The sequence below is a fragment of the Adiantum capillus-veneris genome, chromosome 5 (assembly GCF_014529385.1).
Source record: "Adiantum capillus-veneris isolate H3 chromosome 5, ASM1452938v2, whole genome shotgun sequence".
In the NCBI taxonomy this organism is placed as follows: Eukaryota; Viridiplantae; Streptophyta; class Polypodiopsida; order Polypodiales; family Pteridaceae; genus Adiantum; species Adiantum capillus-veneris.
The window spans coordinates 156,367,133-156,382,293 of NC_140935.1; the positions used below are offsets into that span (position 1 = coordinate 156,367,133).

The 15,161-nt window shown below is 43.1% G+C and overlaps 1 protein-coding gene across 1 annotated transcript in view; it reads left to right on the forward strand.

Annotated features, from left to right (window-relative positions):
- Nucleotides 1-15,161, forward strand: part of LOC147458360 (pentatricopeptide (PPR) repeat-containing protein) — an 86,593-nt gene that overhangs the window by 57,469 nt on the left and 13,963 nt on the right. Inside the window, exons 7-9 of the mRNA XM_086513019.1 lie at nucleotides 11,718-12,146; nucleotides 12,234-12,529; nucleotides 12,677-12,806. Coding sequence (XP_086369145.1) covers nucleotides 11,718-12,146; nucleotides 12,234-12,529; nucleotides 12,677-12,806 — 855 coding nt within the window. The remainder of the gene's footprint in view (nucleotides 1-11,717; nucleotides 12,147-12,233; nucleotides 12,530-12,676; nucleotides 12,807-15,161) is intronic.

Below are 15,161 nucleotides of genomic sequence, written 5' to 3' on the forward strand. Positions count from 1 at the left end.
ACCCCCCTATTAGCACAAGATGGAGCTAGCTAGCTTGATGCATCTGCATGGTTGTACTATCCTGAGCATATAGACATCCACACATCCCTAGTACTAGGGCTCCATCCCCCCCCCCATAGATCCCATCATACACCAATGTTTTCTCTTTATTTTGTACCAGTTTGGATTGTTGTCTTTTCCGATAGATGGAAGACATACACATAGACGGTAAGATCTCTCTCTCTCTCTCTCTCTCTCTCTCTCTCTCTCTCTCTCTCTCAAAAGTGTTGGGTGTAAAACCCTTTTACTTATGTATAAACTGGTGTGAACACACCCTTATAGTACCCTAAAAGCATATAAAATACATTCTTTAATTCTTTAGTTGTACTATCGAAATAGTTCATTCTATCTCTGCAATGTTCTCTCTCTCTCTCTCTCTGCCATAAGCTGTACGACAGACTCCCAACACCTGCAACCTCTTGCGCCTCATCAAACTGGCATTAGAGCTTGGTTTCATGCACATAGCAAGCAGCGAATCCAAGAAGCAGCGTGCACAAGTAGCTTGCAGAGCTGAGGCAACCCGAGTCTTCTCACACAAGTCAAGCCAGACCTCAATACACGCGGGAAATTAGAGCCTCCGTGCTGCTCTTCCACAATAGCAACATCTGTGTCAAAAATCAGAGATTTTGTGCATAGAAGCTTCAAAATTTTTGGGGCTTTTCCTGTATAAGTGAAATTTCACGCGGCTGAGTCGATTTTATTGACATTTGTGCACATTAGAACCTGGAAAATTTGGGGCTTTTGCAAAATTTGTCGAAATTTTGTAGTATTTGCCTGTATTTTGCTCTTGGGGTCATGTATTAATGCAGTTGGGGCAGATTTGTTAGTAAAATTTTGGGGCTTTTGCTGAAATTGTGGATTTCGGCAAAATTGTCGCGAGAAATTTTGGGGCTTTTGTTGAAATTTGTGGATTTTGGCAAAATTGATGCGTGTAGTATACGTTGTGGACATTATTGATGCCAAATTTGTACTGTAAACTGTGGCTTTACCTCCCACTTCAAACCTTTATTTATGCAGTACAGTGTCGAGTAACTCTCATTGAGTTAAATGTGTTGCAAATGCATTTTTGGTGATATTACTGAAGCGGGAGTCAGTCGACGGTGATGTATGCGTGTTATGTATGCTGAAAATTTCAGCCCCTCTGCTGAAAATCATCACATTTACTGTTGTATATGCATTTGGGGCATATTGGTGGTGATTCTTGCTCTTAATCTTGCTGTGACATTGGCTCTGTATTTGGCTGAATATTCGGTTATTTACTGTCGTAAATTGCAGCATTTGTATCTATAGTGCATGCTAAAATATGGCTACTAATGCTTCTAGTAGCAGTGATACTAAGTCCCTTCTTTTAAATCAAGAGGTTTGATGGCACTGGCTTTGATCTGTGGAAGGACAGAATGGAAGGCATTTTGTTTCTCTAGGATTGTGATGATGTGCTTTTAGAAACTAAGCCCAAGATGAGGATTGGGCTAGACTCAATAAAAGGCCATTGCTTACATTAAAATGGTTGTGTCTGATGATGTACTTACAAACATTAAGTGTCTTGATACGGCTTATGCTATATGCAATAAGTTAAAGGACACTTATGAAAATACAGCTCACCTTATGCGTAAACTTGTGAACATGGAGTTGGATGAGTCAAGCCAACATCTGAGCATTTGAGTGCTTTCATAGGGATTTTGAGTCAGTTGTAGGACTCTGGTCTACCAACCTTTGATGTTAAATTGAAGACTATTTTCTTCTTGATGACTTCGCCTGATAGATGGGAATTCTTGGTTGTTTCACGAAGTAAGAACCTTGCTTTAACCTTTGATGGTGTTAGGGGTTCTATCCTGAATTAAGAAATGAGAAGGAAGTCTAGTGGTGAAAGCAGTGGCTTAGCTTATGAAGCTAGAGGCAGATCCGAAAAGAAGGGTAATGCAGCCAGTAAAGGCAAAAGCTGAAATAGCAGCAAGGGCAAACAACAGGATGTTACTTGCTATCGATGTGGGCGTAAAGGACATAAAAAGCCCGATTGCCAATAATACAAGAAAGAGCAAGAAAGAAAGAAACAGCAGGGAAACGAATCGTGCTTTGAAGAATGGCATTCCTGAAGAGGTTTGGTCTAGCAAACCTGCTTCATATGACCATTTGTGTGTCTTTGGCCATGATGCCTTTGTGCATGTACGTGAAAAACCGCGGACCAAACTTGATATGAAATCCAACAAGGGCATCTTCATGGGATATGGAGATGAGGGAGAGATGGGTTATAGAATTTGATTACCTCAGAAGAGGAAAATTGGACGCAGCCGAGATATAGTGTTTAATGAGGCAAAGTTGCTGAATAATGCTATAAAGGGTGATCTTGATAAAAAGAAGGTCAATTTCAGCATGAACAACTAGGCATTAATCAACCATTAGTTGAAGATTTTGTTCCTATTGATGCTGAATATGAGCAGCGACCCATTGTGCTACAGCCAAGAGATAATGGACAACAAATAGATGCACAAGATGGGATAGGACAAGACTAAGAACATGATGAAAACAGATTATAGCAGCAAGGAAATGCTGAAAATCAGCCACCTAATGATGGTGTGCACATTCGTGATGATATAGGCCCATTGCCTCAAAATTTAGATCATTGGGTAAGAAGGTCTACACGTGTCAGAAGGCAGTCACAGAGGTTTCAACTGTCTTTGGATTGCATTTTGATGGTAGATGAAAATGAGCTTCTGACATATAAAAAGGCACAATCATGTGAAAACAAGAGTATGTGGGAGCTTGCTATGCAAAAGGAGATGAATTCTCTGTATGCAAATGATACATGGGAACTTGTACCTTTGCCTAAGGGTAGGAAAGCTATCTCTAACAAATGGATTTACAAAGTGAAATGCGTTGAGGGGAAGCCTAAGTATAAAGCACGATTGGTTGCCAAAGGTTATAAACAGAAGGAAGGCATACTCTCGTTGCTCTCTTTGATTTAGAGTTGGATCAAATGGATGTAAACACTGCTTTTCTTCATGGTGACTTGGATGAGGAGTTGTACAGGGAGCATCCATAAGGTTTTGTCATTCCAAGAAAAGAGCGTTTGGTACGCAGACTAAAACGCAGCTAATATGGACTCAGACAAGCCCTAAGACATAGGTATAAAAAGTTTGACACCTCTATGCTCAACCGTGGATTCAAACTCAGTCATTCTGATCAATGCCTGTACACGAAAAGGTTGATGATCGAAGTCTTATTTTGCTAGTCTTATAAGGTGATGATATGTTGATTGCAGGCAAGCATAAGAGTACTATCAATGCTCTTAAAAGGCAGCTGAGTGTTCAGTCTTCTGAATGAAAGATTTGGGGGCATCTGAACACATTTTGAGCATGCGGATTAGAAGAGATAGAGAGAAACACTTGTTATTTCTCTCTCAAGACAAATACATTGTCAAAGTACTTGAAAGGTTTAATATGGCTGATGCTAAGCCTCTTGGTGTGCCTTTACCGCCACATACAAAGCTTAGCAAAGCTGATTGTCCAAAAGATGATGTAGCTGCAAAGGCTATGAAGGATATACCTTATGCATCAGCTTGCGGATCTTTGTATGCCATAGGCACCACACTGTCTGACATTTCTCATGCAGTGGGAGTTGTCAGTAGATTTATGGCTAATCCTGGCATACCACATTGGGAAGCAGTAAAGTGCATCTTTCTATACTTAAAAAGTACACAAGAAATGTATATGCTATGGAAAGGGTACACCGGATTTGCGGGGTTTGTGTGATTCAGACATGGCAGAAGATCTTGACACTCAGAAATCCACCAGTGGGTATGTATTTACTCTAGCTGGTGGGGCTGTCATCTTGGTGCTCGAGACTACTGAAAATTGTGGCACTGAGTGTCACAAAGTGATGACGTGGCGGACAGCAGAAACCCTAATTTTTGCCAGAAACCCTAAAATTCCTGCAAACCCTAATTTTTGCCAAAAACCCTAAATTTCGAAAATCGCGGAGGCGGATTATTATTATTACTATTATTATTTTTTATTTTTTTTTGGAAAATGATGAGCGACGCGAATTTTGCTTTTGCTTTAAAAAAAAAAAAAAAAGAGAAAAGACTCTAAGAGAGAGAGAGAACTGATGCTTTTGATTTTAAAAGCTTTTGGGGCTCTGCTTTTGGGCATCCCTTGTAACCTTTAAATTAATGGTGAGGGCCTCACTTCTCAGAGCATCTGGACGCAGAGTTTGAGAGTGAAACCCTAACCGCTCTCTTGTACTTTGATGATTGATTAATATAAAAAGAAATACCGAAAGGGGCGCCAGTCTTTGGGGCCAATATCTCTAGGCACGGAACTCCGCCGGGCCAGTGCAAATCTATTGTGATCTGTGAATTGCTTTGAAGTGGTTATTTGGTGCTGTCGCGGTTGATTCTTGACTTGGAGTGTCCAAGTCTGTTACAGTGGTATCAGAGCATGGCCGATTTCTCTTCTACGGGAAATCCGATCTCCGAATTTTTTTTCCGCGGCACCTATGGCTTCAGGCAATGATCAGTCGACTCCCTCTGCATCTGGAGATGCGGGCTGGGATCACAACGAAGATTCAGGCAGAGAGTATGGCCCGCCTTGGCCTACTTAGGCGGAGCGGCGAGAGATAGAGTGTCGCCAGTTGATCAGCGATGCAACAAAGATGATGCTCAATTTTGCCAAGGACCCGAAGATGGCAAAATATATGAACCAGACCTCTTTGGAAGAGGTACAGATGGAGTGGCAGAGAACCGCAGAGAACCACAACACCACTCCCGAAACCCGCTCTCAAGAAACCTTGTGCCTCCAAGAAATATACGGAGAAGGAACTGGAGAACGTGGTTGATGCACGGATTGCTCAGCTTTTTGACACGCAAAAGAAAGCCAAAAAGCACGGCAAAAAGCAAAAGAAAGGCACTGACTTTCCGGGATATTTAGGTCGTCGGTCGACATTTGACAAGGCAAAGAAATTGAAGAAGCGCGTCAAGTTTGAAGACCTACCCAGTTCTTCTTCTTCTTCTTCTGACAGTTCTTCTAGCTCCTCGGATTCGAGCGAAGAAGAGAGAAAAGGTAAAAAGCGAAGCAAGAAGCAACGCTTTGGAAAGGGCAAGGCAAAGAAGGCTAAATCTCGCCCAGAGACTGACAGTTCTACTGAGGACTCGTCTACAGACAACTCAGATTCCGATGACGGAAAGTTTTATGCGAACAAGAAGAATTTTTACAAAGCCAACCAGTATGACTTTCTCGAAGATAAAAGCAAGAAAGTCCGAGAGTTTAAGGAAGGTGGCCACTCGATCAAGTTTGATACTTTTCAGGAGACTTAGATGCTTCGAAGGCTGTGTCTTTGACATCACTTTCGCGGGAGGACGCTATTCAGAGCACTCCAAGATTCGGAGAGCTGCCTCTTACTTTAAGGGGAATGCTCGTACTTGGTGGTCCACGCTTCTATTAAGCAAGACTGTGCCAGTTACATGGTTGAAATTCAAGAGGCTTTTTATTTCTTCTTGGTTGACTCAAGAGTTTGAGCGAGATATACGAGCTGCTTGGAACCATCTCCGGATGACCAAGAGCGATACAGTGAATTCTTATTGTGAAAGATTCTGGAGCTCTTTTCTACCCGCCTCTTCATTCAAGAAGATCTCATTCAGAGAACAGATTGAGCGGTTTACCTTGGGTCTACCTACAGAGATCCGAGATCACTGCTTGGAACAGAAGTCAGCTTCTATTCAGGAGTTGATGAGTCATGCGAAGCGGGGCTTTGCCATTCACTCTGGCAGTCTGACCTACCCCACAGATGAGGCCATGACACAACGAGCCGAACAGACTTCTGGGAATGAAAGTAGAATGAAAAAGAGCAACCGATGCACGACCCAAGCTTACTCTTGAGGAGAGAGCTCGCTTCATCAGAGAGGGGAAGTGCTTTGGATGCGGGGAACATGGACATATTTCCGCGAAGTGCCGTGATAAGTCACAGAAAGAACAGAATGATAAAGACGACGGCAGGTCTGAGAGTTCGAGAGCAGCTGAGGAATGTGGCAGAAAAGGCAGATAGAAAAGTAGAACTGGTATCACATGGCGTGGGACTTGCACCGAATCAAATGAATGAAAGTACAAACTTTGCCGCTTTTTTTTGGGGCAAAGTGAAGGATCAGGAAGCTCTTTTGAAGGAGCCAAGGCCAACTTCTTTTCACTTGGAATTGGCGGCTCGATTTGGAACTACGCCCGACAGACTGACGCCACAGGCGGAGGTAGTTCGACTGGTACCCGGATGGGATGTTGCCATTACACCGAGCATTGGCAAACTTCGTTTGCAATGACAGGGGTGTTCAGGGCACGTGAGTGACGTTCTACTCGGGATCCCTTGGTACCACAAGAACTACGCCGTGGTTGACTACCGGGCCGAGAAAGTGACTTTGATAAATGAAGGGCTTAGAGATTGTACTTGATGAACTTCAGTTTTCTTACTCATTCTTTTGGGAGAACTGAACGATGGATAAAGGTTGAATATGTTTTGACCTGAAGAAAAGAACGCCAAGATTTTTTTTTCTCCACGCTCATGCCGATTGCTTTTGAGAGGGCCTGAAGATCATATCATTGATCTGATATCTGGAAGCACGCCACCGAATCGGCCACCTTATCGTGTGAGCCGAGTACAGAATGAAAAGATTATGAACTCAGTGAAAGACCTCTTGGAAAAGGGTCTTGTCCAGCCTAGTACTTCACCGTATTGCTCTCCAGTGTTGTTGGTTTTGAAGAAAGAAGGATCTTGGAGAATGTGCATCGATTATAGAGCTCTCAACAAAATCACCATCAAGAACAGATTTCCGATTCCTAGGATCGATGATATACTCGACAGGTTACAGGGATCTTTATGCTTTAGCAGGATTGACTTGAAGAGTGGATATCATCAGATCAGAATAGCACCGAGAGACGTCTACAAGACAGCTTTTCGGACGATTTTTGGGTTATTTGAGTTTTTGGTGATGCCTTTTGGCTTAACCAATGCTCCTGCGACATTTAAACCGGATGATGGATAGTATTTTTCGAGAGTACAGGCCATTTGTTGGCACTTTCTTTGACGACATCATTGTTTTCTCCAAGAGTGAGGCAGAACACAGAGATCATCTGCTTCAGGTCTTTCAGGCATTACGAGATCACAAGTTAGTGATTAATGCAAAGAAAAGTGAATTTTTCCTACCAGAGATACACTTTTTGGGACACATTGTGTCAGCCGCAAGAGTGCAAATGAATCCGGCCAAGATAGAGACTATCCGTGATTGGCCCGATTTGAGGAATGTCCATGAAACTAGAAGCTTCTTGGGACTGTGTTCGTACTACAGGCGGTTCATACGTAAGTTTGCAGAGGTTGCTTCCCCTTTGCATACCTTGACACAGAAAGGAGTACCTTTTTCGTGGGGACCCACAGAGGTGACTGCCTTTCGGACATTGAAAGATAAATTGACTACAGGACCAGATTTGACTTTGTCGGACTTGCAGAAGTCATTTGAAGTATATTGTGATGCTTGTGGTCGTAGTCTGGGTGTGGTCTTGATGCAAGAAGGCCATGTCATAGCTTACGAGAGCCGTTTGTTCTCTAGGCCGGAGATGACAGCACAGATCTATGGGAAAGAGCTTTTGGCGGTTATCCACGCTCTTACTCAGTGGCAGCATTACCTACTCGGAGCGGATTTTACTGTCTTTACAGACCATCAGAGTTTGCGCTACTTCTTGTCACAGAAGCAGCTTTCGGAAAAGCAGATGCGGTGGGTGAACATCTTGTCACAGTTCCACTTCCAGATTGTCCATGTGTAGGGTCAGAAGAATGTGGTGGCAGATGCTTTGTCTCGAAAACCGTTGGTTCTGGCTATTTCCGCGATACATCATAGGAGCTTCGAGGATATGGTCGATCAGTGTGCCACAGATACAGATTTTGCAGATATTTTCACGGATGGGGAGACAGTAGCTCGATACTCCCTTCGGGAAGGCTACTTGATGAAAAAGACTATGTTGTGCGTTACACAGCCGTTGACGGAAAAGGTTATGACTGATTGCCACTGTCCACCTTTTACGGGTCACCGCGGCATTGCTACCACCATGAAAGGGGTAGATAGAGATTTCTTTTGGCGGAGACTGAAGAAGGATGTGGAAGAGTTTGTGCGCAACTGCTTGGTATGCCAGAAGGTCAAGTTTGACAGGCATAAGGCACAGGGATTGTTACAGCCTTTACCCATACCCACCCGCCCCTGGGAAAATATTGAAATGGATTTCATTTTTTTTGATCTCCCGAGAATACAGAATGATCACGATGATTTTCCGATTACATGGCACGCCTGAGACGATTGTCTCCGACAGAGACCCCAGATTTATGAGTTTGTTTTGGAAGACAATTTGGGAGAACATTGGCACGCGGTTGTAGTTTCTCGTCATCGTTCCACTTGCAGACTGACGGGCAATTTGAGATTGCCAATTTAGTGATTTTAGATTTATTGAAGTCTTGTATCTCGCATCAGAAGACTCAATGGGAAAAGAACTTACCTTTGGTGGAATTTGCCTACAATAACACGATACACTCTTCGACGGGGAAGACGCCATGAGAGATTGTTGAAACTGCTGCGAAGGTTCCATCCTTCCTGAGCACGAAAGGTTAGAAATTTGAAGCGGATGAATATTCGCGAGATTTGGATACGGCTTTTGCCAAGGTTCGCGAGACTTTGCAGAAGTCTCAAGAACGACAGAAAAAGGCAGCGGATCGCCATCGTCGCGACATGAAATTGAAGGAGGATGATTGGGTGCTCTTACGTTTTGAGAAGGTACGCCTACGAAAGAACAAGGGAAAGGAGAGGCTTTTTCCAAAGCTTAGTATGCGATACTACGGCCCTTTCCAGATTACTGAAAAGATAAATGAAGTCTCCTTCCGACTGAAACTGCCAGATACTTGGAGGATTCACAATGCATTGCATGTGAGTCTCTTGAAACCTGTTAAGGGTGATGTGCCTGATGATGGGGAGCCTGATGAGCAACCCAAAGTGGAAGAAAACGAGGAGATCCTTGTTCCTGAACAGATTTTGGCACAAAATGATACGAAGAAAGGTAAAGTCCGAAGGCGGTTCTTGGTTAAGTTCAAGAACTTTCCTGCATTTGATACGAAGTGGATGGAGGAGGAGGACCTAGTAGATACTCCTCGGATTGTGAAACTTTACCTTGATGTTTTGGTTTGGCATAGTCTACTCCAAACGGAACCCAGAAACTCAGCTTGGCCGAAGATCTGCTGCAGTGGGATGCACAAGAGGGGAGTTACTCCGCTCCTTTGTCAACAGATGCCTCGATTTTGATACTAAAGTCACTGATGTCTCTTTGAGCTTCAGGGATACTGAGAGCTGACAGTATTCTGCTTGATGACTTTATGAAATGGAATTCCTGATTATGATACTGATTTGTTCTTGACTTGTTGTGAGTGCAGGAACTGATAGCCGAAATGACTGCAGCATTTTGGTCAGATTGATCTCGAATAGACATGGTTGCAATAGGGGTTAGTCAATCGGACATCGATGAGGTCCCGATTGGACCTAGATGTGATTGCTAGCTACATTGCCGATAAATCATGGTCTAAGATCGGAATGAATGTTGAATGTCATGTGATGTCCTGTGATGTCTGGTGATGTCCTGTGATGTCGTGTGATGTGACTGTCGATTTTGTACATGTGCTAGATGTGCGTTCCTAGTACGTAGGTACTAACAATCAGTGTCTGCTAAGACGGTTTATGGCTTTTATCGGTTTTGCAGGCGTAATCGCGGTCGATTACAATGCTTTCAAGAGGGGGGTATGTCACAAAGTGATGACGTGGCGGACAACAGAATCCCTAATTTCTGCCAGAAACCCTAAAATTCCTGCAAACCCTAATTTTTGCCAAAAACCCTAAATTCCGGAAATTGCGGAGGCGGATTATTATTATTATTATTTTTTTTTTGGAAAATGATGAGCGACGTGAATTTTGCTTTTGCTTTTTAAAAAAAAAAAAAGAGAAAAGACTCTCTAAGAGAGAGAGAGAACTGATGCTTTTGATTTTAAAAGCTTTTGGGGCTCTGCTTTTGGGCATCCCTTGTAACCTTTGAATTAGTGGTGAGGGCCTCACTTCTTTGAGCATCTGGACGCAGAGTCTGAGAGTGAAACCCTAACCGCTCTCTTGTACTTTGATGATTGATTAATATAAAAAGAAATACCGAAAGGGGCGCCAGTCTTTGGGGCCAATATCTCTAGGCACGGAACTCCGCCGGGCCAGTGCAAATCTATTGTGATCTGTGAATTGCTTTGAAGTGGTTATTTGGTGCTGTCGCGGTTGATTCTTGACTTGGAGTGTCCAAGTCTGTTACACTGAGTACTATAGAGGCTGGATATATGTCAGCCATAGAGGCCTCTAAAGAAGATGTTTGGCTTGGTCTTCTGGTCAGAGATTTAGACTTTTGGCACGTGCTCCTATGCTTGGTTGTGATAGCGAGAGTGGAGTATGTCTGGCTAAGAATGCCATGTTCCATGCTCGTACCAAACACATAGATGTTCAGTACCATTTCATACGACAAGTCTTGGATGATGGTGTTGTCTCAATGACTAATATCAAACCCAAGATAACCCTACAGATGTTCTCACTAAAAGTCTTGCAGATGCTCAGCATGATCATTGCATACAGTTAGTGGGAGTTGGTTAGCTTAAAGGTACCACTTTGGGCCTTTAAGTGGGAGGTTGTTGGGTGTAAAGGCCCTTCACTTATGTATAAATTCACACAGGATGTGAACACGTTACACACCCTTATAGTACCCTAAAAGCATATAAAATACATTTTTTATTTCTTTAGCGTGTACTATCGAAATAGTACACGCTATCTCTGCAACGTGCGTTCTCTCTCTAGCGCTCGTTCCTTGTTCTCTGCCGTAAAAGTGGGGCTTGTGACCTTTGCAACCAAAGGTCCATATACAAGAAATATGGGAATAACCTTGAAAGATTTACAATGAGATCTTTGGGGAAAATATTCAGAACCTTTTTTTGATCTTAGATAAATCATTTACTTTAGTCCTAATGTAAGGGGAACCATTTACATGACAATTTCCTTTAGCCTTGCACTTCTTCCCTTTATAAGGCGATACTTTTTGGAAAAGTGGTTAGTCCGTTCACTTCAAAATCCAACAAAATTTGGGTATAACATGAAACGATATTGGTTCTTACTTGACGCTTCTTATGTTTTGCCATTTTGGCCAAGCACTACATGTGAATTTATATAAAAAACGTGAATCCCATCTTGGAAATTGTTCCATTCATCCCCTTTTTAGCTGCCATGGTACTACGTCCCTCACCTTAAGGAAAACCTTGGCTTGGCTTCTTTGGGGATCTCATGCTTGCAGGAAGCTCATTTTTATGTTTTTGTGTGGCATGGTTTGTGGGGCATATATGAGTTGCACGCCGTATGAAAAGAATCTCCTTCAAAGTGAAGGGTGACATGGTTTGTGTACCGTATAGAAGCTGCAAGTGGTAGGCAAATCAGCTCCTTAACAGTGGAGTATGACACCCTACATGTTCACAGGCAATCGATCGCTTCAGATATTTTTCTAGTTAGGAATCATGATCTAGATATGGGCTGGATAAACTTCGTTTTAAGGAATCGATTCTGCTGTTTAACTATTGTTTATGTTTGCATGCAGACTGGAAAGATGACCAAGGCTTTGGAAATCACCACCATGATGGAGGCTGCTGGTGTACCTCAAAATAAGTTGACATACACTATGTTAATCAAAGGCTATGTTCAAAAAGATGACTGTGCAAGCGGATTTGCTGTGTTTGAAGACATGTTAAAGGCGGGGTTGAAGCCGGATGTGATTACATATAATGTTCTTATTGCTGCCTTCTGCAAAACTAAGCAATTGGAACGTGCAATTGGTATTCTCAGGCGAATGCATAAGGAAGGGGTGAACTATACGCCTGAAAGTTTTACGATTATCATGGATGCCTTTGTCAAAGCTGATCAATTGAATATGGCCACGAAGATGCTTGATGATATGAGAAAGGCAGGATGCCCACCTAGCCGAGTGACATATAATGTGTTAATTGGTGGACTTGTGCAGAAGGGTCAGGTGACTTTGTGGTTTCTCAAGGCTCTAGAACAATGGTTGTGTCTGTGGCTAACCTTTATGGTCTCATTACTTTTATACTTTTTCCAGGTAGACAAAGCTTCTGCCATGATTGATCAAATGGTGTTGGCAGGCATCCCTCCCGATGAACGCACATACACAGTTATCATGGAAGGTTATGCACATAAAGGGGAGGTTGGAACTGCCTTTGAATACTTTAAGAAACTAAAGCAGGATGGGTTGAAAGCAGATACTTTAACATATGGGGCCCTGCTCAAAGGTTGCTGTAAAGCTGGTCGTATGCAAAGTGCATTGGCTGTCACCAAAGAGATGGCGTCTGCTGGGTTGTCAAGGAACATTTACATCTATAGCATTCTACTAGATGGGTAAGTCTGTCTTGTATGGTATTGCTAATCCATGAATGCATTGGTTATTACGTGGTTGCATTTCTAGTCACCAGCTTCAAGAGGTTCACCGCATGCTTTCTATTCAGATTTTTTTATTACTTTCTTTTGTGCTGATTCTTTAATCAGGTGGGCTCAAAGAGGTGATGTGTGGGAAGCAAGTGATGTCATGCAGCAAATGCGAGATGATGACATCATGCCTGATGTACATGCCTACACTACATTCATAAATGCTTGCTGCAAATCTGGAAACATGGAGGTATTGACTCTTTTTCAATGTGTCTTTTATTTTATGCTTATTCTCATACGTCATAAAATGCTTTGGGGAAGCTCAATTAGCAATACTCACAAGCTATAATGTTAAAATCTCGCGCTTGACACAGGATAATACCAGGTACCCAACCGCTTCAAATGTCCTGCCATGGGAACATAGTAGACCACAGTCCATGGTAGAAAAACACATGCATGGGTGCATGCACATGCGCACACGCAAAAGCCATCACCTCCCCCAAATACCCCCTCCCTGCTTTTTTTCCTTCTTTCCTGGAGTTCCCCAGTCCTGCTTTACTACGAGGAAGGACCAGGGACCTCAATTCTTGCAAGAAGAAATATGTATGAGTCAACATAAAGACTTTAAAATGCAGTCACTGATATAGGCCTCATTATGTAGAACTACTTGCCACTGTTGTGAATTTGATATGGTAGCTGAGTTGGTGTGAATTGGTTGTGAGCAGGTGTATTGTAAGAGGTGTAGTGTATGCACACATGCAGATTACGAGCCCTTTAGTTAATAAGGAGAATGTAAGTGATGGGAGTAGTGATGTACATTGTAACCACTTTTGGCGAGTGGTTGGAAAGAAATCGATGAACTACTGATCATTGCATGCTCGAATCAAACTTTTAACACTTCAAAGCAGCTTGGATGACTTGACAGAATTGACAATATAAAGTGAATGGAGATGGAGAAGAAGACATTCCCCATATAGGAGTGGTGAGCTGAGACTGGGCAACTGTAGTATATATATCAGTAGCAAAGTACAGCTTGAACTGAGACTGATACTGGAATGTATTTTGGAATTGAGAGACAAACTTACTGAGATTGAGAGATACAATTGAGACTGAGCTGGCCATCAGACTCAATTACATACACTAATGCTGACTACGAACTGGTAACACTAGCCACAAATGTACACTGATGCTGACTACGAACTGGTAACACTAGCCACAAATGGCTACACCGCCAGCTAATTAGTTTAGAGAGAGAGAGAGAGAGAGAGAGAGAGAGAGAGAGAGAGAGAGAGAGAGAGAGAGAGAGAGAGAGAGAGAGAGAGAGAGAGAGAGATGAAATGAAATATTAACGTCTTCAGAAGGCCAGAATGACCTATGAGACCAGAGCATAATGCAAGGGAACCAATTGTAGCATTTGGATATGAAGGCCATAGACCATTCAACAAGATGAACATGCATCCCGAGAGAGAGAAATGAAATGAAATGAAATGTTATATTAACGTCTTCAAAAGGCCAAAATGACCTATGAGACCAATCAGTTACAAAATAGTGAATCTAATACCATGTCTGGGTACAAAAGAACTAGAAGTGGAACAAAATACTACTACTACTACTACAATCTAAAACTACGTGGGTGTAGCAGCTGATACAATAGGTACCCGGTAAACTGGATGTAACAGTGTGTGAAACAAAGATGGAAGAAATGGTGAGGATCCATCCTCATCTGCACTCTGGATGTCGAGAGAGTATGGCTCGAATCTTTTGTTGTAGTCTCCGTTGATGCTGTGTAGCTCCTCTCCTCAGTCACGGTCGTCTGTATCTCTGTAGCTCCAATGCTCGGTCGATGAGAGTGCCAGTAGTGGTTGAATGAGTGTGGGACGAGCTCTGCAGTGGTGGCTGCTCCTCTGGCTGTCCCATATCTAGTGAAAAGAAATCTGTAGCTCTCCCCAGTAAAGTGTCTCTATACCTGTGTAACTCAAGTAGATATAGTCCAAGACATCTCTGATCCTCATAACTCATGACCCTAGATAGAGGACCAAAACCCTCTCTGAATAAGCAGTGGAAACGCCCCCGTATCTCATAGAACACTGTGCAATGACATATGTAGTGCAACTCTGTCTCTGGCTCTCTCTGGCATAATCGGCATATCTTGCTGTCTGCTGGTATCCCTCTGAATCTACCAGTCTCAATCTCGAGCTGATGTGAGGATGTGCGTATCTGACCAATGGCACAACGCAAACCATGAGACATATGCGTGTCCATGTAGCTGGGTCGAATCACAAACCCATCTCCTGCGAGGTGGAGAAGATGCTCTCTATAGAAAGCCATCTTCGTGCTCAACTCCTGAGGTGGCTCTATCCATGTCCTCCTGGTGTCGAGCTGGATCAGGTCCTGACGAATGAGTCTAGTGATCTCCACCCGTGTAAGAGACAGCGAGGGTGCCTGAAGAGAATACTGGAAAGGGGGCAACCTGTCCATGGTGAAGCCATGCGTCTGAAACCATGAAGTCATCTGTGCATACCAGCATGAAGTGTCCCCCTGTAGAGCTAACTGTCTGGAAGACTCAAGGGCCAGTCTAGCATATCTGTCTCTAGTAGTATCCCAT